This window comes from Poecilia reticulata, chromosome 22 (genome assembly GCF_904066995.2).
Source record: "Poecilia reticulata chromosome 22, P_reticulata-male-v2, whole genome shotgun sequence".
In the NCBI taxonomy this organism is placed as follows: Eukaryota; Metazoa; Chordata; class Actinopteri; order Cyprinodontiformes; family Poeciliidae; genus Poecilia; species Poecilia reticulata.
In genome coordinates, this window is record NC_088851.1 from 7,137,911 (window position 1) to 7,161,737 (window position 23,827).

Below are 23,827 nucleotides of genomic sequence, written 5' to 3' on the forward strand. Positions count from 1 at the left end.
GGAGATGCCTGTAATTTCTAATCTTCCTGGCTGTATTAAGCTAATTTTGTTAGGGGTATGAAAAAGTTTTGGCTTAACTTTATATGTTTACAAAAGAATCACCAAGTAATAATTTTTTTAAAACATAAAAAATTATTGATTTGAACTAGCAAACAATATTTATTACCATTTCAGAATGAGCTTCAGTTTCCTTTGGGAGAAGAGGCGCCTGAAATTGGACCTTGTCAACTGCGAATGGAAAAACATCGTCTTCAGTTGGGTTTTCCTTTTTCTCACCTTTAACACTAGAGGGCATCAACACTCAAGACACACAGATATTGCCAACAAGTCTCCAGTGAGCTGCTACCAGGTGCTTTGATAAACACCACAGAGAACATAATGAACAAGAAAGAAAAACCGCGGGCAGGAACACATCGAAATACGTTTGAACTGCTGCTGGTGATTCGAGGAGCAGCTGTGTAGACTAAAGCTTTAGTTTCTAGTTTCTAGAGCAAATTTCTCAGTAAACTTGAACTAACTGGGATGAAACTTTACAGTAAAATAGAGTTTTTTTAATTCCTTAAAATTGAAGTAGAAGTTCCACTGGCAGATTATTTTACTTTTAACAGGATTACTTCCCAAAAAGAGAAATAATCTGCCAGTGGAAGTAGTACTTTTTATCAATATAAAGGAATTATTGACTTAAAACAAGCTCCTCTATCTTGATGAAATGTTATTTGCAAGATAGTTTTTTCTTATTTCAAGATAATTGAACTAGAAACTGCAGCCAAAAAAAAATACTTGGAAAGACTTTATGTTTTTGCAGTGTAGTTTGGAGTCTAAAAACAAAGAGGATTTGTTCATATTGGAAATGTTGAAACAGTAAAAAAAAAACAATTGTTGAAAGAAATCCTCTTAGTTTGGGTTCTGGGTCACATTGCATCAATCATCTAATCCAGTAGGAGAGGCTGCTTTAGAGTCTAGAATGAATGCAATGTTAAAAAAAAGTCCTGCAATACCTGCCAATACATAATCAGCTTCCCGCTAACAAAGGAACTTTGTGTTTAACCTTTCAGAGCAAAGATTTTCAAATGTTTCCCCTCTTTGAGGCTGATCATGTGGGAGAGCTGCAGGTATTTTAAGAACACAGAAGTGAGGCGATGCCCAACGAAGCTAGAGATGGGAGGTTTCAAGCAAAGCAGAGGGATTGGGTTTTCACATGCGAGTGAAAACTAAACTTCCGTGTCAGCCCTTGTTAGTCATCTCTAAATTTATAGCAGCTTCGCCAGTGTGACAAGAATAGAGACGTCACAGACCCGCATCACTTATCTTTCATCAAGCTACAGCCACATTAGGCAACCGCTCCATGCAGAAAACTCATCTCAAGTGTTACATGAATTTCAAACCTAAAGCTCTGGTATATCTTTTTTTTTTTTTAATAAAGTACAGGTTTGGGAACTAAAACACACTGTCTCACTGCACTGCCACTAACCTGCATCCCCCCTGTTTCCCTCAGAGTCACTAGGACTCGAGACTGGACGGTCAAGGCCTGATCCACTGTTCGCTTCGTGAAGGAGGGAAGGTCAGATAATAATCAGACAATGAGATGAAACAGCAGATCTGGAATGAATGATCGCACTAAAAGTATGAGTGATAAACAAATGTGACATCAGACAGCTTCGCCAGTGTCAGACACCGATGACGTGATTAATGGCTGCGACCTGCTGACAAGCGAGACACAACACAGGATTCGACCTTCTCTACAACAATGCAACAGCTTCCCTGAAGGGTGTGGCAACATTAGAATGTGACTATTAGACTGGATCGTCTGAAACTGAATCCTCCTAGTGATCTGCATGACCCTTCAGACAAGCTCTAACACAATCAGGTCTGGGTATCGTTAAGAGTCGATCTCGATTCCTTGGGTCAATTTGATTCTGTTCTGTATTGTTTTAAATACTTTGATTGAGTAATAAGAAGCCTACAAATAATTCACTGAAGTACCTACTAATAACTTTATGTACCGTATTTTCCGCACTATAAGGAGCACCTAAAAACCTTAAATTTCCTCAAAAGCCGACAGTGTGCCTTACAATCCGGTGCGCCTTATATATGGACCAATATTGAGCCACAACACGTCTAGCAACTACGGTAAGCAGTCGCCGACTTCATTTTGCCCGTAGAAGAAGAAGCGCGCGGTGCATGCTGGGATAATTGTCAGAACACTGGTTTGTAAATAAAGTTTGACTGACCTATCTACCTACCGATCTGATAATCAGGTCGTCTGCAGGTCATTTAGCATCACGTTCTCCACCAACATGCTGTGCGCGAACGGAGAAGGGTGACCATCGTCCGGCCACGCCCTGGCCCAGTCGCAGAAGGCTCTCCTCGCCAACCGGAGTCGGACTGTTTTTTTAACATTCTTTATGTCAACAAAGGGACCAGCCCTTATACATTTAAAGCCGGGGGGGGGCGACAGAGACAGAGACTGCGGCGGCAGCGTGTCGGTTGGTCTGTGTTACCCAGAAAGCAGTTGGGCACAATATCGCAACACCAACACCGTGAGTGAAACAATGACTGGGGCAGCCTACTATATAAAGTACTCGGGGACCACTTCTTTATAAATGTGGATGTGTAATAATAGAGTACGGAGCAAACTGAAGCGTCTATTCTATGCGCCTTATAGTGCGGAAAATACTGTAGTACTTATTTTTAATCTTTCCTGCCCATGTTAGCAGCTGTGGTGGTAAACATTACTTTATCAGTCTGTACATGAACTTTTTTTTAATAAATACCTTAAAAAGAAAACGGTAACATAATAACACTTGTGCTCAATAGAGAGTACAAAAGTTAGAACATGACACTTTTTTCACTTCTGATACTGATGTCTGAGGTTTAGTTTTGGCCGATACCAATGCGATACAGAATAACGATGCTCAAAATGTTTTTTTTTTGTACTGAATGTACTGAATTACAAATGTATTTGATAACTGTGCACCAGTACGACACACTTTATAGCTGCACAATCTTGGCTAGACGTATAAAAACATCACAACTTTAAATTAATTTGTTCAGTAAGTGAAATGAGGAGTAGAACAACCAATTTAAAATAAATAATACAGAAACTGACAAAAACAATAGTTTAACCGTCTTGGTCAAACATGAAAAATAAACTGCAACAAGCCTCCTTTCAAATAGTTCAGGAAGTGAATATCTGTACTGAACTTTCAATATCAAGTTCAGTACAGATATTAATATTGGATCAGCATCTCTAAAGACAGCACTACATTAAAATAGAAATCAAATGTATGTAAAAGTAAACAATTGTTCTCCTCTTGTGGAAACAGATTATTCAAAAGAATTGATTTGACATTGAATCAAACTGTGACCCAAAGAATCAAAACTGAATTCAACTGAGAGATTCTGAACAATAACCGAGTCTAAACGCTACTAGAAACGGTGGTTTGGAAACACGCCAGGCGTGACATGAGATTAGTGGGATGACTGTCAGAAAACTCACTGGGCTGACTGACACAATAACTGGTGATGTCACAGACGCACAATCCGGAGCGGGCGGAGTTTGGCTTGGTGTGTGTGTGTGTGTGCGTGCACTCACAGTCGATCTCGGAGCGCGTCCTCTCCACTTTAGGGTGTTTGTTGATGGAACGGATGGTGTGTCGGCCCACAGGGACGGGCTGGAAAACAACATAAACGAGATATTAAAGCGGCAAGCATCTTTGAAGTGATGCAATAGTGAAACTGTACCAACTTGAGTCACTTGGGATGGTTGTGACATTTTCTTTTGAAATAATCTCAAGAAATAATTTGGAAACTTTGCCAATCAGTCATCCACTGCTGAGAACTGCATTTCTTGTGCATCACCGCATTAATATGCATCCCAGAGGCTGGATGTTTGTTACAAGCTCCATTGCTTGCAATCAATAGCCTTTGGGTGTGTTTTTTTTTCCTTCGCCATGGCTAAGACAGTGCTGCTGCTGTGAGTGTGAGAAAAGCACAATGGCCTCTTAAATGGTGCTGGTACCACCTCTTTGGCTGCCACAGAGATGTGATGTAGACCCCCGTTGGAATAATAATAATGTCGCTGGGGAGATTCAAAAAGTCAGGGGGCCTTAAAGGTGCAGAAATAACTGTAGGAAGTATCTGTTTTCGCAAAGACTGTGCAGCATATGACTGTATTTTTATTATGTAAAACACCTTTAACTGCCTTGTTGCTGAAATGTGCTACACAAATAAACTTGAAAGATTCTTGGAAAGAAAAATATGTGGTAACACTTTATTTGACGGGGCATAAAACTGACATGACACTGTACAAAACATAACACATGAACATGAAGGAGTCTACATGAATGACTGTCATGAAGTGTGATTCGGTAAATAATTACACCATTTATGCAAAGTTTACACTTTTAATGGACAATTAATGCAAGTTTTAGTGCAACTTTGCATTAATAGTGTAATTATTTACCGAATGACACTTCATGACAGTTAGACATTCATAAAGACTCCTTCATGCTCATGACAGGTGTTATGTCACGTTTATGAGAGTGTCATGTCAGTTTTATGCACAACCTGTCAAATAAAGCATTACCAAATCTGCTAATACATTTAGATTTAACACTGCATCTTAAACAATCAAAGCTAGGCTCCCCTGTAAAAAGTACTAATACTTTTAACTTGTTTACATTCTTAAACGCTGCAACCACAAACGTTCACATGTTGCCGCGGTTTCAGCTGCGTACGCTTTGGGGTCTAAAAAAATTAACCTACTTTTGCAACACAGCACAGAGAATGTTCATTTTTAATAAGTCTAATTTAATTTAGGCTGTTAATTGGATTTAGGTAGACTTTGGTTGGCCATTTCTGACACATGAATGTACAATCATCGAAATAAAATACATCCCCAAAACATGATGCTGCCAGCGCCATGTTTCACCATGAGGATGGTGTATTTAAAGTAAAGTTAATTGTTTTCCACCATAAATTGTATTTTGTAAGTAGGTCACTTCACAGTTAAGTATTAATTTGGATTCACCTATCACATAAATAACTAATAAAATATACAAATATAAGTTTGTGGTTTTAATATGACAGAATTTGAAAAAGTGCACACAAGACAGAATCCATATTACCTCCAGGTCGTCATCGTCCACTTCGCTGTAATTTTGGTGGTTGTCTGGGTTATTCATCTTATCCAGCAGATCAACAGCAAGCCTCCTCGTTAGCCCAGTCTGAGCCACAAACACATGCTGGCAAAACAAGCAGGAAGAAAGACATTGTTTTTAAGATTAGCAGTGGAGAATGCTAGTTTTTTTAGCATCACTTTCAGAATCACAACCACATAAAGAAAACTACATAGCAGGAACAGGTATTCTTAGAGGCCGTTACTGTGGGAGGACAGAAGAGTATTTTTTAGGGAACCGTATAACAAACAAAAACCTAAAAAAAAGGAAAGCTAATATACAGTTCTCTAAAAGACCCTAAAGACCAAAAGGTAAACAAAACCAGGCAGAAGTGCTTTTTCATGTTGTGACGTTCTATTGCAGCAATAACAGAACCGGTGAAAACTTTCTCTTCTGATTGGGTTCAAGCTCTTTATAGGAATACTTTTTCCACTATGGTGATCTCAGTTAGTCAAACAAGCATATTTACTGTTTTTATCCATCCAATAACAAAGACGTACCAGTAGAAGTTTCTCTGCGGTGGGCCGCTTCTTTGGGTTCTTTGTGAGAGAGACTTTAATAAAATTATGGAAAGCAGCTGACCTATAGGACAAAGATCCATGCTTGAATAAACAAATGACCCTAAGTGTCAGTCATACTGACAGAACATGCATTGTTCCCCAGATACTCACCATTTGTTTTTGTCTTTTAGCTTAGGAGGCTGGAAACTGCTCTTGGACATCAAAAACAAAGCCCTGGACAAAACAAAGCAACGAGTCAAAAGGTAGGTGTCCCAAAATTAGTGAAACGACATACTTCATGTTCTATTCATAACCTAAGCATACTTTGTTTTAACAGGATAACCGCACAAGTCACCAAGACGTGATAAAACCCTCGAGGAAAAACAAAAGCAGGAAGCGGGCTGAGAATCACATGAGGAAGGTTTGACCGATGGCTGCTACGGATACAACATACCTCATCGGATGCAGATCAAACATCGGAGGCTGCAGCTCCGCCAGCTCAATGGATGTGATGCCAACGGCCCAGATGTCGCACAGCTGGTTGTAGCCGCCGTTCTTCTCTACCGCTGCAACCTCAGGAGCCATCCTGAACGAAGAAGAGACTGGAGATGAAGCGCCTCTCTCGCCGCTGGCATCGCCACACTCACAGGAGCTACACTTACCAATAAGGTGTACCAATGAAGGACTTCCTTTTCGCAATGGTAGCAGTTATTTTGGCAGCAACTCCAAAGTCAGCTGCAACAAAAATTTTGGAGAGTTTTTCGGATTGTGTCATGCACATGAAACAACAACTGATTTTAAACTCTAAGTAAGTAACACAAATTTGGTGATGAGTTTCTTACCCAACTTCACATCTCCATTGTCTGTTAGGAGAATGTTTGCGCCCTGTTGACGAATCCCAAAAACAAGTTTTTAAAGCTTGGTGTTAAGGGTTTCATAACAAGGTGGCCAGTCTCTGCCACTAGCAGCTGCTCTGATTGAATCAACGGCTATATCTGGTCCAACTTCTAGTAAAATTACATCGCCATCGCAGCTTTTAGCATTGTTTATGTTGGCTGTGACTGACAGACTCCATGGTAGCATCCTGTGGTGAGAGTAGAGGAAACAGGAAGCGCTTGCTGCATAGAGCTGAGAAAAGATAATAGGCCCAGCCCTGACCTTTTTGATAACGCATATGAGTGAGGTTCCAGCGTTTTGAGCATGCACGACGCACAATCCAGCACAAACTGAAACCTAAAACTGTAGCTGTAGCGGCCCATATCCTTTTAAATTCGCACCTCTGCTGTGGTGGGGGGGAGGGTGAAAGAGTTTCACGAAACCGGACTTCTTCAGAAACAACTAATGCATTTGCGGATATTTACACTACTGCTGCGTCTATAAATCTTACTCACTTACACAAGTGTTGCCTTAATATTAGAAGGCGACAAGATGAAAGTAATAATACCTTGATATCACGGTGCATCTTGCCCTTTATGTGCAGGTATCCCAAACCCTGTAAAAGAAATAATATTCAGCTAACTGTTGACTAGACACAATAAAACACTGCTATATTAATGAAATGCATTTGGATTAGGAATGCAAACAAATAACCAACCAACTTACAATTAATTATCAATAATTAGTATAATATAAAATAACAATATCTAATAATATAAAAATAAATATAATTAATTAATAAATTATTAATTATTAATAATATAATATATTAATAATGTAATAATTAATAATTCGTTTATGAGATTAAAATTAGTTTGAATCGATCAACTAATAAGGTTTTCTTAGACCTTCTTACAGTCTTGTAGTTTGTAGTTTCATAAGAGGGCACCACTGAGTGGAACCAGTTGATACAGAAACAAAGATGGCAGGGCCATGCCAGAACAAGAAAGAGAAATCGTCCGAACAGATCCCAGTGTGGGATGAAAAATAAAATTTATGTGGTTCTGTTTTGAAATATAAAAACTCAAACTCCTGAAGTTTCACCTTAATAGCTTGAGTTTTTTTTATTCAACATGCAAAAAATGTAACCCTTCATGCTACAGAAAGACGGCCAGCCCTCTTGATACCAGAGAAAACTCAGGTTTTCAAGGAAATGCCTCTTGTCGATTAATCATGAGTTGATCGATAAGAAATAATAATAATAAAAAAAACTAAGACTACACAATAATATATAACTTGCGTTTCTAATTTGGAATACATTTACCTGCAAGGTTTCTCTGCAGACATATGCAATCTGGAGCTCTGACAGAGGCCCTGTGACTGTAAAAACACGAGGTCATTCAGTTCTTGTTCAAACAGTAGAGCTCAAAAAGAAGACTTTTCAGAAACAGAATGAATCGGCTCACCATGATAAATGTCCTGCAGGGATCCTCCACCACAGTACTCCATACATATCCAAAGTTTTTCTCGACTTGAAGAGACAAAAAATAAAATAAAATCAGATAATCAATAAGATCAAACATCTACCTACCTTTGGATACATTTTGTAGGTCAGTTAAGATACAAAACAAAGCTCATATGTATTCATATCCAAAGCCCTGGCCATGCAGAGCTAAAGGATCCTCACAGTTTGATGCTGCAACCATGGAGATGTGTCATGATTGCTAATCTTCTACCACATTTTTACTTATATGCCAAATAATTTAATTTGGACTCATAAGACCTGAGCACTTTCTGTTACATGTTTTGTTTTCTCCCACATCGCTGCTGGGAACCTGCATATAGGACTTCCTATGACATTCTTTCAATACTGATTTTCTTCACCACAAAGACCACATTTGCATGCATTCCCTTCTGTTCATTTGTTCTCATCTCCTTCACAATTATGAGCTACTGTCCGTTTTATTACAAAAAAAAAAAAATTCCCCCAAAGACACATTGAAGTATGCCGTTTTCAATATGAGAAATTTGCCAAAGCAAAGTTGGTCAATTTGCTTTGGGTAATTGATCAAAGCAGGAGCAGACGGTTTCTTTCTAAACTTTTCTTAGTTGTTTTCTTAAACTTGATGTCATTACCAAGCAAAGAGGATGTCTAGCCTGGTACCAGATGTTTAATCCAGGATCTAATTATGGGATGAACATAACTAAGAGAACAACATGATTGTTGAAGCAGAAGACACAATTCTAGGTCGCTACTTTTTCACACCTTTTGTTTTCCCTTGGTGTGCAAACAAGTTGAGTTATTACATTAAACATAACCTCCAATGTTGCCACACAAAACCATAGTTCCTGTAATTAATGCATGGTGGGGCTGGTCGTTATTGTTCCACTGTACCCAGTTGAGCTCTGTGCGGCAAGACTACACAAGACATACCTGCTGCGCTGCAACCTGTGCGCTTGAGCTAACAGCCATATAAAAAAACAGTTCAGAGCCTTCAAATCCAGTTAAACCTGCTGGAACTCTGAGGCAGTTTTGGGCGGACTGAGTCTACTTCCTCAAAAGATAAAAAAGCCTAAAAAAAACCCTGAACCCCTGTAAAACATAAAAGCGGCACCAGGGCACTGAAGTTAGCCTGAAACCCTTGAGTCATAGTTTCACGCTTTAGTGTGATGAAGTAATTAAATACACAACAAAGTGTGACATTCGTGTGGCGATTGGTTAAAAAATAAACGGTGGCGTCCATGTTTTGTAAATGTTTCACTGTGGACCGACTGGGAGAGAGCAGAAACGTCTGGATTAAAAGACAAAAAAGAAAACAAAAGCAGGGTCATTTCCAGCTGGCTCTTACCAGAGGTAGCTCCCAAAGTAGGCCACAATGTTGTGGTGCTTGCATTCCTTCACCATGAATATTTCCTGCTGAATGATGGAAAAGTCATCTCCTGAAAACAAAGAGGCATAAAAAAACAAAAATAAATTTCATTTTACTTAAACTTACTATAAATGATAACAGTATCTTTTTGAGATCATTTTCAAGTAATATGTTGAAATCGGCACAATAATGCAAGTTCACCCTCTCAAAGACCGATAAACTTTAATTTTGTACAGAAAACTTCACACTGGAACTGGCAGATATTTTAAACATCTAAACAAATAACAAATAAAACGCCCAAAAACAACAAATAAAACTAAAATAAAAATTACACACAACCGAAACCATAATTAAAATGGATTATGAAATCTCTAAACAAAATTGTGCAAAAAAAAAATAAATGAACAAAATAATGGAAATGATTGAGGCCACTTTAATTTATCATGCGATAACTAATCAACTTTTCAGCAAAGTTATTTAAAAAAGCTGTTTCAAAAGAAAAAAATCATTTTTTTTCCAGAGCCAAATGTTCTGTTGGTTCTAGTAGCCTTTATTTGAAGGTAGTTCGACAGGAAGGAGGGTAATGGGAGATGGGGAGGACATGCGGTGAATGTCACCAGGCCGGGAACCGAACCTGCGACCACAGGTACAAGGACCAAGGCCTCAATACGTGGGTTGTGCTTTGCCCCTGTGCCACCACAGCACCCCCAAAATAAATAGCTTTTTAACAATGACCAGCAGCAGCTTTAACATCTTCCAGCCTGGTTTCCGGGCCAACCACAGTACTCAGGCTGCCCTTGTCAAAGTGTTCAATGACATCCATATAAACACAGACTGTGGAAAAACCACAGTGCTGGTTCTATTGGACCTCAGTGCAGCTTTTGACACTGTTTGACCATGACATATTACTAAAACGACTGGAGAGTTGGGTCGGATTCTCCAGTCCAGTTCTCAACAGGTTTGAATCTTACATAAAGAACAGGGACTTCTTTGTGCCGACAGGTAATTTCTCACTGAAGCAGACAAAAGTCCCCCAAAGTTCAATCCTGGGAGCCCTCCTATTTAGATATCCATGTGCTCCCACCAGCTCAGGTTATAACAAGAAATTAAATTAGTTACCATAACTAAGCTCTACATTATGATACCACCAGGTTACTTCAAATCCATCCAAAACTTTCTCCAGCTGAACAGAAACAAAACCAGAGTTATTATTTTTGGAAATATAAAGAAACAATCTAGAGTCACAGATTCAGCTATTACAGCTAGAAACTAGAGATCAGGCCCAATTCATGGACTCTGACCTGAACTTTCACAGCCACATAAAGACGGTTACAAAGTCGGCCTTTCATCACCTGAAGAATATTTCCAGGATTAAAGGACTAATGAAGCATCATTCGAGAAACTCATCGCTGTGTTGATGTGCATTTACTAGATGATTTTGATGATGGCATTTGACAAAATGTAATTGGTTTGGTTTGTGGTTTTTCACAAAACTTAAAAAGACCATTAGTCACTGACGTATTGAAAACATCTTAATGAGGCTAGGATAAAAAAATAAATAGTGCCATATATGCCAACTTCAATCTTCAAAAAGTCTCAATTTACTTAATAGAAATACCAAAACAAACCAGCTCTTCATCACTGATATTAAAAACTACAGAGCAGACGAGTACAACACGGGAACCATCATATAAAGCTTGCAGTAAAGGCCAATTTCCAGGGCAACTTTCCACTTGACTGTACTGCAACGCACACGACCAATAGGAAGTGAAGAAAAGAAACATTTAAGCCAAGTTGTTCCCAGCTGTGCACGCACAACCTGGAATGCATTAACAGGAGGTTAAGAAGTATCCGGCTATGAGGCGCTGCAGAAAAACATAATTTCCATGCAACGATGAGTTAAAGGCAGAATATCTGCAAACAGAATGTGCAGAATTCCCAAAACCAAATATGAGAATTCTGTTTTCAGGATGTAAACACTGCTCCTCATATAGACTCATAAAAAACACCAAAACTCAGTCTAATCAGTATAGTGCAGCTGTGCAGAGCTCAACAGTATAAACTATGCAGGTCATGATCTAGAACAGGTAGTTTTTTTTTAACCACATTTTTTTTTTAATTAAGCGTTTCATTCATTTGTACTCAGCATCCATAATTTAATACTCCACAGTACCATTTTGCAACAATTACAGCTGAACGTTTTTCAGACTGTGTCTCTACCAACTTTGCACATTACTGAATATTCTTAACTCAACCTCGTCACATTTAGGCCTGAAACGATCAATCTGATCTTGGCCGTAAAGTTGAATTTGGTCACATTCATTTATTTATTTATTTATTTTGAACATAATAATAGCATTTTGTACCACAATAATCTTAACATGCTAGAAAAGGAGTAGCAAGAAGTAAGAAATGTATGAACTCCTACCCCATAAACTCATATTTTCAGATGGACCCTCATTATTAAATCAAATTTAAAAAATGAAATAAAAACACTAGACCACCCTGAGAAAGTTCTTACATGTCCTACAAAGCGTCACATCTCTTTCCAGTTTACAACTGTGTACATGTTTAATCACTAAATTTCAAATGAAGCACATTGGAGTTTATGGTCGTTTTAAGTGGAAAAGGTTAAAGCGTTTTAAATATTTGTCACTCTACACAGTGATAGAGACGCCAAGTTATCCTCTGGACGTTAACCTACTTAAATTTAAGTCTGAAGGAATGCTTAGAAGAGCCAAACCCTCCAGCAATAAACAACAGCAGGCCTTGAACTGAAGTTGCAGAATTAAAGAAAAAAAAAATGCATGTGTACACTGTGTGCAAACAGAAGGAGGAACTACTGGAGCTGTTTTCAGATGCGTTTAATGATAGAGAGCAAAGAGTGACAAATGTTTAAGCAAATTTAATTGCAATGACGTGACTAAGCTTGACCTAAAAGAGAAAAAAAAGTAACTTGTTACCTCACAGACCTCTCTTCTTGATGAGGCTAGGCCTGAGTATGTAGCCACTTCCTCTCTACTCTGAATACACACATTCTTGCTCTTCGTGTCAAATTTCTATTCATTGTGTACAAGTCTCTCGATGTCAAGTTTCATAAAGAATGCTTATTTCCAGATTTAGAGGTCTGAATGAGAAATATGTTGGGTAGAAATTGGAAAACTAAGTCATCGCTTGTTTAAATCCGTTAAACAAAAGCTTAAGCAGTCACGTCGTTTGATAAAAGCCAACAAGTGCAAGACTCGGTGCGTCAGGTTAGCAAAAGCAAAGAAAAACAACCAACATTGACGCCATTTTGGTTGTCACTTTGTTCAACAATCAGTTGGATGAACCCCAGCGCTCTGCAGCCTCGGGGGCCTCAACACTCCTAACTGTGTACTTCATGCCAGTACTACGACTTCTCGTCTAACCTGTCGGATCGCACGACCCACCCAAAGCGGTTCACCTCTGGCACAGAGAAACGACTCGTCCAAAAAGCTGTGCATAAAAAAAGGTCTCTTTTTCCTCAAGAAAGACACTGGGAGTCTAAAATCTTTAAGTCAAAAAAGACAACAAATGATTCAAACATGAATGGCAGCTGTTTATCAAGTTAATTGTGGCTTATTACTGCACTTAACAGCAATTATTCCTTTTTTCTTTGCAAGAATCAAGACAAAGGGAAAAAAAGTTGGGAGGTAATCCAGTAATGAGGCATCCAACAACAACAACAATATTGTTTTGAACTGAACTCAATCTAGTCATGCAGAATTAAGTGTAAATGTGTTATGTTTTTAATGCCAAGTCTACAAATGTCCCTTCTGCTGTGTAACGGTACTGTTTTCTCTCCAGCAACACCTTGTGTTCACCAGTGGCCTCAGTTACGGTGATTCAAAGATGTAAACAAGCCCACTAAATCACAAAATGCAACTGAATCAAAACAAGAACACGTCGCGGAACTGCTGATTGACGGACGGAAAGGAAGCAGCACAAGCTAAAGCCTAAAACAGCTGTGAGCAATAAAACACAAAGGGGAAAAGGATAAACAAGAACAATGAGAAGCTAAAGCAACCCTGACATGTGTGTGAGATTCACACACAGATGAAATATAATATCTGTATTCTTCTGCTTTGTGCTCTCAGCACATCTTGGAGAGGGTTCTCCTTCTGGAAAGTTTGCAGCTTGCTGAAGAGAAGGACACTGCTGAGTTTCAGAAAAGGCAGACTTTAGTGATAAAAAGAGACTCAGTGGTGGGGGGAAATAAACCAGAAAAAAAAAAAAAAAAAGGTTGACTGGACACTATGAAGATTCTGATTCAAGGAAATTTGGGTTAAGCCTGCCGAGTCTCGTGCTCAGACTTGATGAGGCTAATATATTGGCAGGCTATTTAAGTGTAAAAAAAAGTCACTGTCTTGCAAAGTAATGCAAATTTTTTTTTTTTTAGAAAGCCATAAAATTCACTAAGTTATGCAGATCCTTGATCTCAAAAAACACATTCCAAAAGAATGTTGTTATTTTAGGTCAAATTACTATTTATTTCCATCTTATCAAGAAAGAGATAAACCCTAATAATTTAATCCAACCAGGTTTTAGAGGAAACAAAACAAGTGTGTAATTTAAACAAAGCACATTAATCATCCCACAGGGGGACCGACCAGGCAGAGATGAATGAAACCAAAAACAGAGAAGTGAATCTCTTCCTTTCCTGGCCGGTAATCAGCACGGTTTTGTCTGCACGTCTATGGTGCAAAGCTCTTCTCCGTAATCCCTTTAATCTGGATCACACTAACTCTGTCACTGGGTCATTACTGGCACAGACCCCGAGCTGGGCACCGTCAAAAATGTTTTCCTATACCCCATCAGACACGCACAGTAAAACAAAACAAAAAAAAATTGTGATTATAGGACAAGCCTCCCCTTTCTTAAGAGAACAAGAGACAGGGATAACAATCAAAGCTGTAACACCCTATAAACTCTTTAAAGACATCCCTAGGATTTAATTCAAATTATTGGAAAAAAAAATACACATTCAGACCTTTAGAATGAGCACAACCAATAATTTAACGGTTCAGTGTGATGGGAAAAAAAACAAAAAAACATAAAAAGATAACGATTCACTCCTACCTGGTTCCAACTTTATGATCTTCACAGCAGCAAGCTCTCCTGTTTGAATATTTCGAGCCTGAAAGACAAACGACCCACGTCAGGAGCAAATCAACAAGAGGGGGAAAAAAACAACAATAAACAACCCAGAACCTTTGTAGACATTGGTGCTTTAGAGTTGAGTCATATGATGATGAAGATACAACCTGTATACCAATTCAGTTTATCAGAGTTGTTTTAATGCCACATGTTGGATACGAGACTCGTTTGGATGAGACTTTTTTTTTTTCACCATTACCCGACATTATAGAGCAAATGCTGGCAGATGATACATCGTGGTGAACCCTAACAGGATCAGATGAAAGGAGGATTATGGACCAAATGTTTGCTTTGAGCAGCAGATTAATCAATTCAGAAATCGCTGCTTAAGCTCCAAAGTAGAGAAGTAGAATGCAATGAAAGGAATTTACTAAAGTTGAAGGATGTTTAGAAAGGTTTCAACATTTTTTTTCCGTTTTTAAATAACTCACCGAGCAAATAAAACGTGAGGAATATAAAACCAATAAAACGTAATGACCATTAAAATAAAATGTCATTTTGGTGAGATGTTTGCTTCTGTGTAAAGTGATAAAAATCTTCTGCAAACTAAAACCTCAGCTTCACTCAACACCACTACAACCAGGAGAGTTTTGCAGAAAAGTTTCTTCAGGTTACGTCAGGTTGCTAAGCTAAAACCCATCTTGTCAAAACACGATTTGGAGATAAAAATCATAGGTCTCTTCTCACAACTCGACTAGATTATTGCAATTTGCTCTATGCTGGGATCACTTTGTTCAAAACACTTTTAACCACAAACACCAACGCGTCTCTTCTGTTCTGTCATCCCTTCATTGGCTGTCAGTGCAACAAAGAATTGATTTTGAAATCCTTCTTTTGGCCTTTAAATGCCTTAATGGTCCTGCTCCTCCCTACGTTTTTAAGAGTGCAGGCCTTAAAGTCCTGATTAATCAGCTTTATTGAAGCTCTAGTTTGTTTTTCTAGAAAGTCTGGTCCGAATGCATGTGTGAATGTAACCAGACCGGAGACCGCTCCAAAAGCAGGAAGCTGACTCTATAGCACAGGGCATTCTGGGTTAAAGGAACCAAAACAAACGCAAGAGTCTAAATGCTGGAGAGAGAAAAGGCCAGTGGTCTGTTACCAATGACAAGAGAAATCCTACAACCTCTAAAACCTGACGTCACTCCATTTTTGTTTACATTTTTGGAGCAGCGCCTCCACAAGTTAGGAGGTGGGGAATGGGTTTTTCCAATTAGCTTGGATCATTTTGACACAGTGCAGTGTGAAAGAATGGCACCAGCTGGGAATGTAACAAATTCTGAAATTTTGGTCCCCAATCAAACCGTGTACCAGATTATAAGTCTCTCTTAAAAACACACTTTGTCTTTAGTGGCTTTTAAAACGATGCAAGTTGGCTTGTTGTCTTTAAAATTCTATCGTCTGTTTAGTACGTCTTATTCTGCTTTTAACATTTTGATCTTTAATACTATTATTGTCTCGGTTTTATCTGTCCATATTGTATAGCACGTTTGGTAAACCTATTGTTTTTGTTTTGTTTTTTTAAGGTGATTTATAAATAAAATAGATTGGATCCCACAAACCATAAATCTCTACAATTTATTTTAGGCATCTCTTGATTTTCCACTTCCGATACCGATTATTGCAGCTTTGAGAATTGGCCGATACCGATACTGTTCCAATACAATATCAGCATGAATCATACAATCATTACTTTGTAGTGTGGAATATTAGAAAAGGGTTGATCAAGTGGCATCAATGAAAGAACAACAGTGAACAACAATAGATGTGAGAACAACTGAGCCATTTATTACTAACCAATGGGTGTGTCTGCGAGATAAAAATGCTGGAAGACTAAATACCGGACCAGAGATCTTCTGGAAAGCCAATATAATCAGATACTTGTTTATTGGCTGATATCAAACCGATGTCTGATAGATATATCGGGAGATTCCTAGTTTATTTGAATAATAATAATAAAAAAAAGCATCACTTACAAAAAGCAGTGCTATTAAACGAAGTCAGCCTTAAACCTTCAAATATCTCAAATGACCTTAGCTTAAGTCAAGTTTGTGGTACGTTTTAATGGATTTATAATTCAGTCTCTTCTGACACCAACTTTACAGGAGGTGTCAGGAAAGTTACCAGGACAACTGTCTTGTGGCAGCCAAGCGTTCATAGCAACGTCGCTTTTTGATCCTTCGATGTCGGCTTTTCCTATCATTGTGAAGCAAAATTCACTAAGTGTTGGATTGTTCACCCACTAAAAGGGAACGTGAGCTGGGACAGGTTAGTTTTACCCTACTGATAATGTGTTGTTGCAATAGTAATCCTGCTCAGGATTACTATCAAAGTAGTTTACTTACAAAGTTCAAAGTGTGCCATTTTTTTTTACATTTGACGTCTGAATTCATTGCGGTGGTCCACCGCTCATCCCAACAATTACTCATCCCTTGTGAAATTTCTGTGTCAAAGCAGGATGTGGGTCTTGTGAATCCAGGTCAAGATGAGAGGCTCCCTAATCCATGCGGAGAAGTGATAGGGAGTGAAGCTAAATCAACCGGGAAAAAAAACAAGCCCATCCAGTGTGGATAATGTTCATCACTGTTGTTCAGCTACCAGATTTAAACAAAGGAAATAGATTGGTAGTACACTCTGAAATGCAACAAAACATGAATATATTAAAATGAGGACAACCTTCTGATTGTCATGCATTGCTCTGTTGCATGTCTGCACAGCTATGAAAATGTTTTTCCACCTACGCTGGAACCTTTTGACAGTTCTGCTTTAAAGCGTGCGCGTTAGGTAACTTCACACTTGTTTGCAACCTGTGTCTCACTTTACACTTCCTAAAGTTGAAGTAACCAACTTGAAAAAACAAAAAAAAAGCTGAAGCAGGAAAGGAGAAGTTCTGAAATTGTTGTTCATGTAAGAGATGCAGCTGACGGGACGCTTTTAGAAGAAACCTGTAATGTCTTCTGACTGATGGAACGAGGAGGAGGAGGACGATGTGCAACAGACGTCTGACGAGACAAAACTAATCTTTGTGTCAGACTTGAGAAGAAAATAGTTTCATTGGCTTCTCCGTGCGCAACAAGAGATTAGTCACTGCGACTCATTTGTTAAATACTTTATTTCATTCACCTTGATATGACTTTAATAAAGCTTTTCTGAAAAAATTTTTAACTTTTTCTTTTCACGTTTATGTTTATCAGTGAACTGTTGAGTCTTTTGAGACTCGGTTCCTTATTTCACATCCAATTCTTGACAAATTTAGAATTAACATTATTGTATTTACAATTAGGAATTTGTTTCAACGCCAATAGCTTCCTTTTATTTTCAATACCAAAGTGACATGTAAAAAAACTGGCCAAAAATGCTCTTATTATATTTTTGTTGTTTTTAGCTACAGTGCTGATGTTTCTTGCAAATAGTAGCAAAACCAAAGTAACTGAAAAGTTGCAGCAACGAACTCCTTTGTAAGGGACTGCCGAGGCATCATATGACGGTGGAAGAGTCAAAATTAGAAAAAAAATTATACAGTCAATTGTTACTATCTAGGAAATACAAACTTATTCTGTGTGGATTTTAGCTGGTGCTTTATTGTAAAAAAACAAACAAACAAAAAAAAACTTCCAGGCAATACAACAGTCTGTCAGTAAAAACAAAACAAAAAAATCAGATAACCACTGATTTTACATTTAGCTAATCATAAATAGAGAAGATCTAAACTGTTAACTAAGAGTGGCTAATGATTAAAAATATTAATGTTGTGAGAACATGCTGTTGGTGCAACATGCAACATTTTCCACACGTCTGAAAGGGACAGGTACTGCAGTTGCACAAAATGCTTCTGTGCAATGGAGAAAATCAGAAGGAAAATAAACAAAATAGAAAATTGGAAAACATTCCAAAATGCCATAAGTCTGGAACTATATTAAACAAAGGAGCAGCAAACTGAATTAATTTGGCACAATGTTCACCCTATCCTGAGATCCCATTAACAGCAGTAGACGTAACCAATCATTAATAATGAGAGAAACAGCCAGATGTAGCCACCCAGATGATTATGCACAAACTGCAGAAAAGAAATTAGTTAGGATAACAGCAGCAGCTGCAATAAGGCAAACCTCACATGAAACTGCCTGGTGGCTCACAGTTTCTGTTATGCACAAAATTTCAACAATCTCCGAGAGGAAGTCAAGTCTCATTTTACCCATCAGGACGTGTTCACAGAAAAAGGACTGATAAGTTGGTGAGCTTCTAGATTTGTGAAGCTCAGATCACCTGTAGGGAATTCTCCTGCCAATTTAATTAGCAATAAAAAAAATACAAAGAAGAGGGACAATAAAACATGTTGGTTTTTCAATCCTGTTGTCCCCAGACAGGATAAAATGAAGTTATCTCAGGTTTTGGATGATTCTCCCTCTATTTGCCTGCTGGAATCTCCTACACTTTGTGAAAATAAATACAAACCTCTGAATGTATGCTGCAGAAGTCCTGACGTCTCATCTCTGCATCGAGTTTGCAAGACCAAGGCTTTCTGACACTTGCATCATTAATAAGTAAACTGACTGTACATGATAGGACATGTACGCTTGTGAGAATGCACAGCTCTGATGAAGAAAGGATGAATTACTCTTACTGCATCTTTAAAGTAGCTTACTTGAAGGGTTGCTTTGACAGGCGAATTGTTGCTGAAACACTCGATAACTTTCTAGAGCTTTATCTCTCGGTGCGACTTATGTTCCGAGATGCTTTCCAACCACCGGTGTGTTTTCCAGTCAGGCAGTTCGGCACATCAACGGAATAATAAAAAAAAACAACTACAGAGACATCCTGCACCTGTTTTCACTCCACTTTTATTTGGAAAGGATTACAAAATAAAGGAACTGTGTGGACGTCTGAGGCACACCTTGACTGCTCGGCTCACACTGATCCGTGGAGCAGGTGAAATATTGCGCCTCTCAGTTGAAGGTGCTTATTTATGACCCTGTTCTCTCACAGATGTTTTCAGTGAAACAGTATATTAAACAAAAAGTTTGACACAACGCTGCTGATTACATACCAGGGAACCTTTGTTTCTGAAACATTACGGAGGAAGGCTGCAACTATATTAATTAACTATGTTACCGTCATTCAAAAGCAACATAAATTAACAGTAGCGTCGTTTTTACAGCCTTGAACGAAAAATGAATTCAGCTCAATCTTCCTTAGGTAATGTTTTTAGCCTCTACTTCAGATGGTCGTCTCTGGTTTTACTTCACTCCTGAGAGCAGTGCAGCACACAGTAGCCAGGAGCTATCTGGCTGCCTAGTATTGTTGGTTTTTCAATGTAATGTAAATTTTTTTAATGATATTTAGATTAATTTCAAACTCTGCTTATGGTTTGTATGCATCATATGCTTTACATTGTTTTAACATATTTAAAAAAACAACAAATCTTCATTTTGAAGATGTGGCAGCTTTTATTTTGCCATAGCAGTGTGCCACGATCAACTACATGTGAAGGAAACCCTGTACTGTAAGGAGAAATTTTTTTTTTCTATTAACAAAAAAAAAAAAAAGGTAAAGAAGCATAAATGTTAACATGTCCCTGCTCCAACATTTAAGAGACGTCGACAGCATTACAGGCTGAACAAAATCCATTTATTTTCTATTGGGTTCTGCGGAGCATCCCAGCCATCTTTAAAAGTCTGTAGTAACTATCCAAAGGTTGGGAAAGCTGCTTCCTAAAACAAATCTGTGCAAGGCAGCCTAAACGGGGACATTTTTCCTATTTGAGGTGTTTCCGCTGTCATTTTAGCTCTGAACACACCCTTTAGTAAAGCGCGTGTTTAGACAGGGGCTGGATCGTATTTCAGCCCGCTGCAGCCGTCCTGCCTGGGAGCTCAGTGTGAATACCAGGCGCTACATTCCACCAGTGGCCTGTCTGGGGGCGGCGGCAGGCAGGGAGCTGGCCAGAGGAGCTTTGTATGGAGAGAGGCCACGACAGGCGGGCTGTACTTTCACCTCTGGATCAGATGGTCAGCGAGTTTGTAGCTGGTTAAATAAGCAAGGGGCAGTCCAGGAAAATAAAACTCAAGGAAATAACTGTGGGGGGAAATATGATGCGCCATTGTTGTTATTTTTAATGGACAATTCCTGATCCGTTAAAACAGTGAGGCTGAAACAAGTCCAGGAGGTAAAGAAAACGTTTCCGCACTTTAGGTTACAACACCTCAGTTGATTTTTATAATGTACGATTAACTGATGTGTAGAAAAAGGTTTTTGCGCAGCCCACTAGCACAAAACACGTTGTATAAAGTAACCAATAAACTCGTGAGAAAACGTAAGCTCAGCCAGACTTTTAATGTCGCACTGATGGTTTGCAAACGTGCCGCTGTCAGTTTCAGAAAAAAAACAAAAACAAAAAAACAACTGCGGATGACTTCAGTTTGGTTAGTGTCATTGTTTGCCTTTTAAATTTCCATCAGATCTTCTTGGCAGCACTCTGCCTATATGTAACGTAAACGTCAGAGGTTATGGTGACATTATGTTCCTGCAGAGCTAAACCTTAGCTGAACACCAACTCTTTACTTAGTAAATACCTACATGCAATATTGTGTCAGGTTTTTGGTTTAAAAATTAATTATGCAAAGATAAAGAAAAAAAAAAAAACTTTTGGCACTTAGTAATAATGACTAATAAAATGCAATGACCAGTTTAAAGAATGATAATATACAATGATATTAAAATAAATAAATAAATAATAATAATTATTATTTCAACTTTTTTGCTACCAAATGAAGTCCTTAAATGATGTCCCAGAAAGTGTGGAGTGTCCATAAAGTCCTCCCACTGATGCAGAGTCAGGCACTTCTTCCCCTCCCCTACCTGTTTCTGAGCACTGTCAGTCAGCTGGCAGAAGCGGCTATACTTTTTTAAAGAGAATTAAGCTATTAAGAGGTTCTCATCTTAAACAATGTCTAGAAACTAAATGTGGCACTTCCGTAACACTGTTTTAAAGTGGCAAGCTGCAAACAGCATGTCTGTCAAAGTCAATGACTTCAGGCTCTACCTGAGCAAACAGCTGACTGGCTAAGCAGCTAATAGTTCCATAAATTTCACAAGATTAAAAAAAATTATAATAATAATACTTGAAACTACTATATGCAGCCAAAATTACACAATTTTAATTAAGCGATACTCAATTATCTTTTGCAGGACAAACCCGGATGTTGGGCTTCAGTCAAACACCAAAGTCAAATGTGGTTGTCACATGTTAATAATGGCTCACAAAAACAAACAGCACACAGTTTATATGGGCCGATTAGTCACGAAGTAGGTAAACCACACCATCTCCAGCTCCTGTGACAGACTGTGGGAACCAGCAAATTGAGCCTACCTTATACACGTCTCCATATGTTCCGCTTCCCACCCTCTGAATGAGCTCAAAGTCATGCTGGGGGTTCCTCCTCTGAATTTCGCCGCTCGGCCGGGGATAGATATCCATGGTGGCTTGAAACCGAGGGATCCTTTACATTTAGTTGGCTTGATTAAACGCGGTGTGGGTGGTTGGGAGGACAGTCTCGACCAATGCTATTCAGACGGCGCCTCGCTGAACTTCATGTCCTGACGCAGAGACAAAGTTTGGGAAAGTGTTAAGAGGGCTAAATTAAAGTTTTAATCCCACTACACGTTCTCCTTTAAAGAGAACAAGTGTTATAAAACACGCGTTCTTAAGAGTTACATCTCTCTTTGTTAGTGTCGCAGTTGTTTAAGCATACAAGACCAGTTGAGTAATCAATTCTAGCTCAAAGGAGTTTGTTTTATAACAGCCTCACTCTACAAGCATTACTTTGCGATACTTTTACCAGGAAAATTGTGGACATTCCAGCAAATAGCCACAGCCAGCCAAGGGCTTAGCGACGGGGCACATAGGCTAATGCTAGCTAACGCACAAGCTTAGCTCTTCGCCTGCTTTTAACTTCAAACTGGGCTTACCTTTTTCAACGCAAACACACCAAATGCCTCCGTCTTGCATTTTGAATCCCCTCCGAGTCTTTAACTATTGTTGTGGCGTCGAATAAAGGCTTCAGAAAGTAAAAATGCTGCTCCTTTGTTATCGAGGAAACAGTAGTAAACTTCAGTTGGCTGCAGCTCACTCTCTTTCAGAGCAGAACAGGCGTCACAGTATACTTCAATCCCCCCAGAAATCTCAGCCCCAAGTTTCCCCGTTGACATGTCATTTCCCTCCGCTGGCAGCTTTAAACAAGCTCCGACATTATGTATTGAACTCCATCGTCACACGGCGCTAATAATTGAACTGTTTTAAGAATTTAGTTAGAGAAAACGCTCTCTTCTAAAGCAACAGTGTCCTGCTAATCTGTGCTGTCGATGGTCTGTGTCTTACGGTGCATTCAGGGTACCAAGAAAAATTAGACTGTTGATTTTTTTAAACAGCGTATCCCTTTATCCACATATAAAACGTGCAATTTTCGCTAGTTAATACCTGAAATGCGATAATGCTGATTACTCATACAAAACACGACAATGATTATATAATTTACATAAAATGCGGTCGCCACAATAACATGGACATCAACTTTAATTAAATAATAATAAAAAAAATTGTTTTAAAGACATACTAATTTTTTTTTGTTTAATTTACAGTCAATTCGTTCAATTTCGTCCATCACCACTTTCATTTTGAACCAATAGACAGAGGTTTTTGTAACTACGCACACCAGTTTGTTATGCAAGGACAAAACTGTCACAATTAAAATCCATGTGAAAAACATTTAGTACGTTGATAGTCATAATAATTCTCAAAGATTACATCTAGTTAACATTTATTCATGACTTTGTGTTGCATGCCATTTATTATTGGTCCAGATATAACAGATTATTTTTGAGGAAACTGAAATGACTGTGAAATCCACCTCCTGATGAACTAAACTATTTTATATTTAAATTGTTGTTTGCCAGAGCTAGTCTGAAATGTTCCCAAGGAAAGTTCAAAGGAGCATGGGCCAGAAACGAAGAAAACCACAAAGGGATTAAATTACGAAATAAGGACCTTTCCCTTTTCCTATCACATAAAAAACTCCGTAATGTCTCTGAAGGCAGCATAGGTTCCAACATTTGGGCAATGTCGCCACCTACCGACAAAAATATAAACTGCATGGAGTTTTATAAAAATAATTGTTCACCACTGTAAAGCTCATATTCGATTTTTGTTTTTATAACTGAGGCATTTTCACAT

At 38.5% G+C, this 23,827-nt stretch overlaps 1 protein-coding gene across 8 annotated transcripts in view; it reads right to left on the bottom strand.

Moving 5' to 3' along the window:
• map4k5 (mitogen-activated protein kinase kinase kinase kinase 5) overlaps positions 1–22,985 on the bottom strand; it is a 37,595-nt gene extending 14,610 nt beyond the window's left edge. For 4 of the 8 annotated variants that reach the window (XM_081603626.1, XM_081603625.1, XM_081603624.1 and 1 more), the window contains exons 1-16: positions 22,567–22,985; positions 21,968–22,194; positions 14,527–14,584; positions 9,406–9,496; positions 8,023–8,087; positions 7,881–7,936; positions 7,125–7,172; positions 6,523–6,565; positions 6,343–6,415; positions 6,135–6,266; positions 5,852–5,914; positions 5,681–5,762; positions 5,130–5,246; positions 3,596–3,674; positions 1,472–1,543; positions 167–228 (exon numbers count right to left, since the gene is read on the bottom strand). In XM_081603626.1, coding sequence (XP_081459752.1) covers positions 167–228; positions 1,472–1,543; positions 3,596–3,674; positions 5,130–5,246; positions 5,681–5,762; positions 5,852–5,914; positions 6,135–6,266; positions 6,343–6,415; positions 6,523–6,565; positions 7,125–7,172; positions 7,881–7,936; positions 8,023–8,087; positions 9,406–9,496; positions 14,527–14,584; positions 21,968–22,075 — 1,149 coding nt within the window. In that variant the 5' untranslated portion in view covers positions 22,076–22,194; positions 22,567–22,985. The remainder of the gene's footprint in view (positions 1–166; positions 229–1,471; positions 1,544–3,595; positions 3,675–5,129; positions 5,247–5,680; positions 5,763–5,851; positions 5,915–6,134; positions 6,267–6,342; positions 6,416–6,522; positions 6,566–7,124; positions 7,173–7,880; positions 7,937–8,022; positions 8,088–9,405; positions 9,497–14,526; positions 14,585–21,967; positions 22,195–22,566) is intronic. The other 4 variants (XM_008398997.3, XM_081603629.1, XM_081603628.1 and 1 more) reach the window with 1 other exon arrangement.
• Between the last annotated feature and the right edge of the window lie 842 nt (positions 22,986–23,827).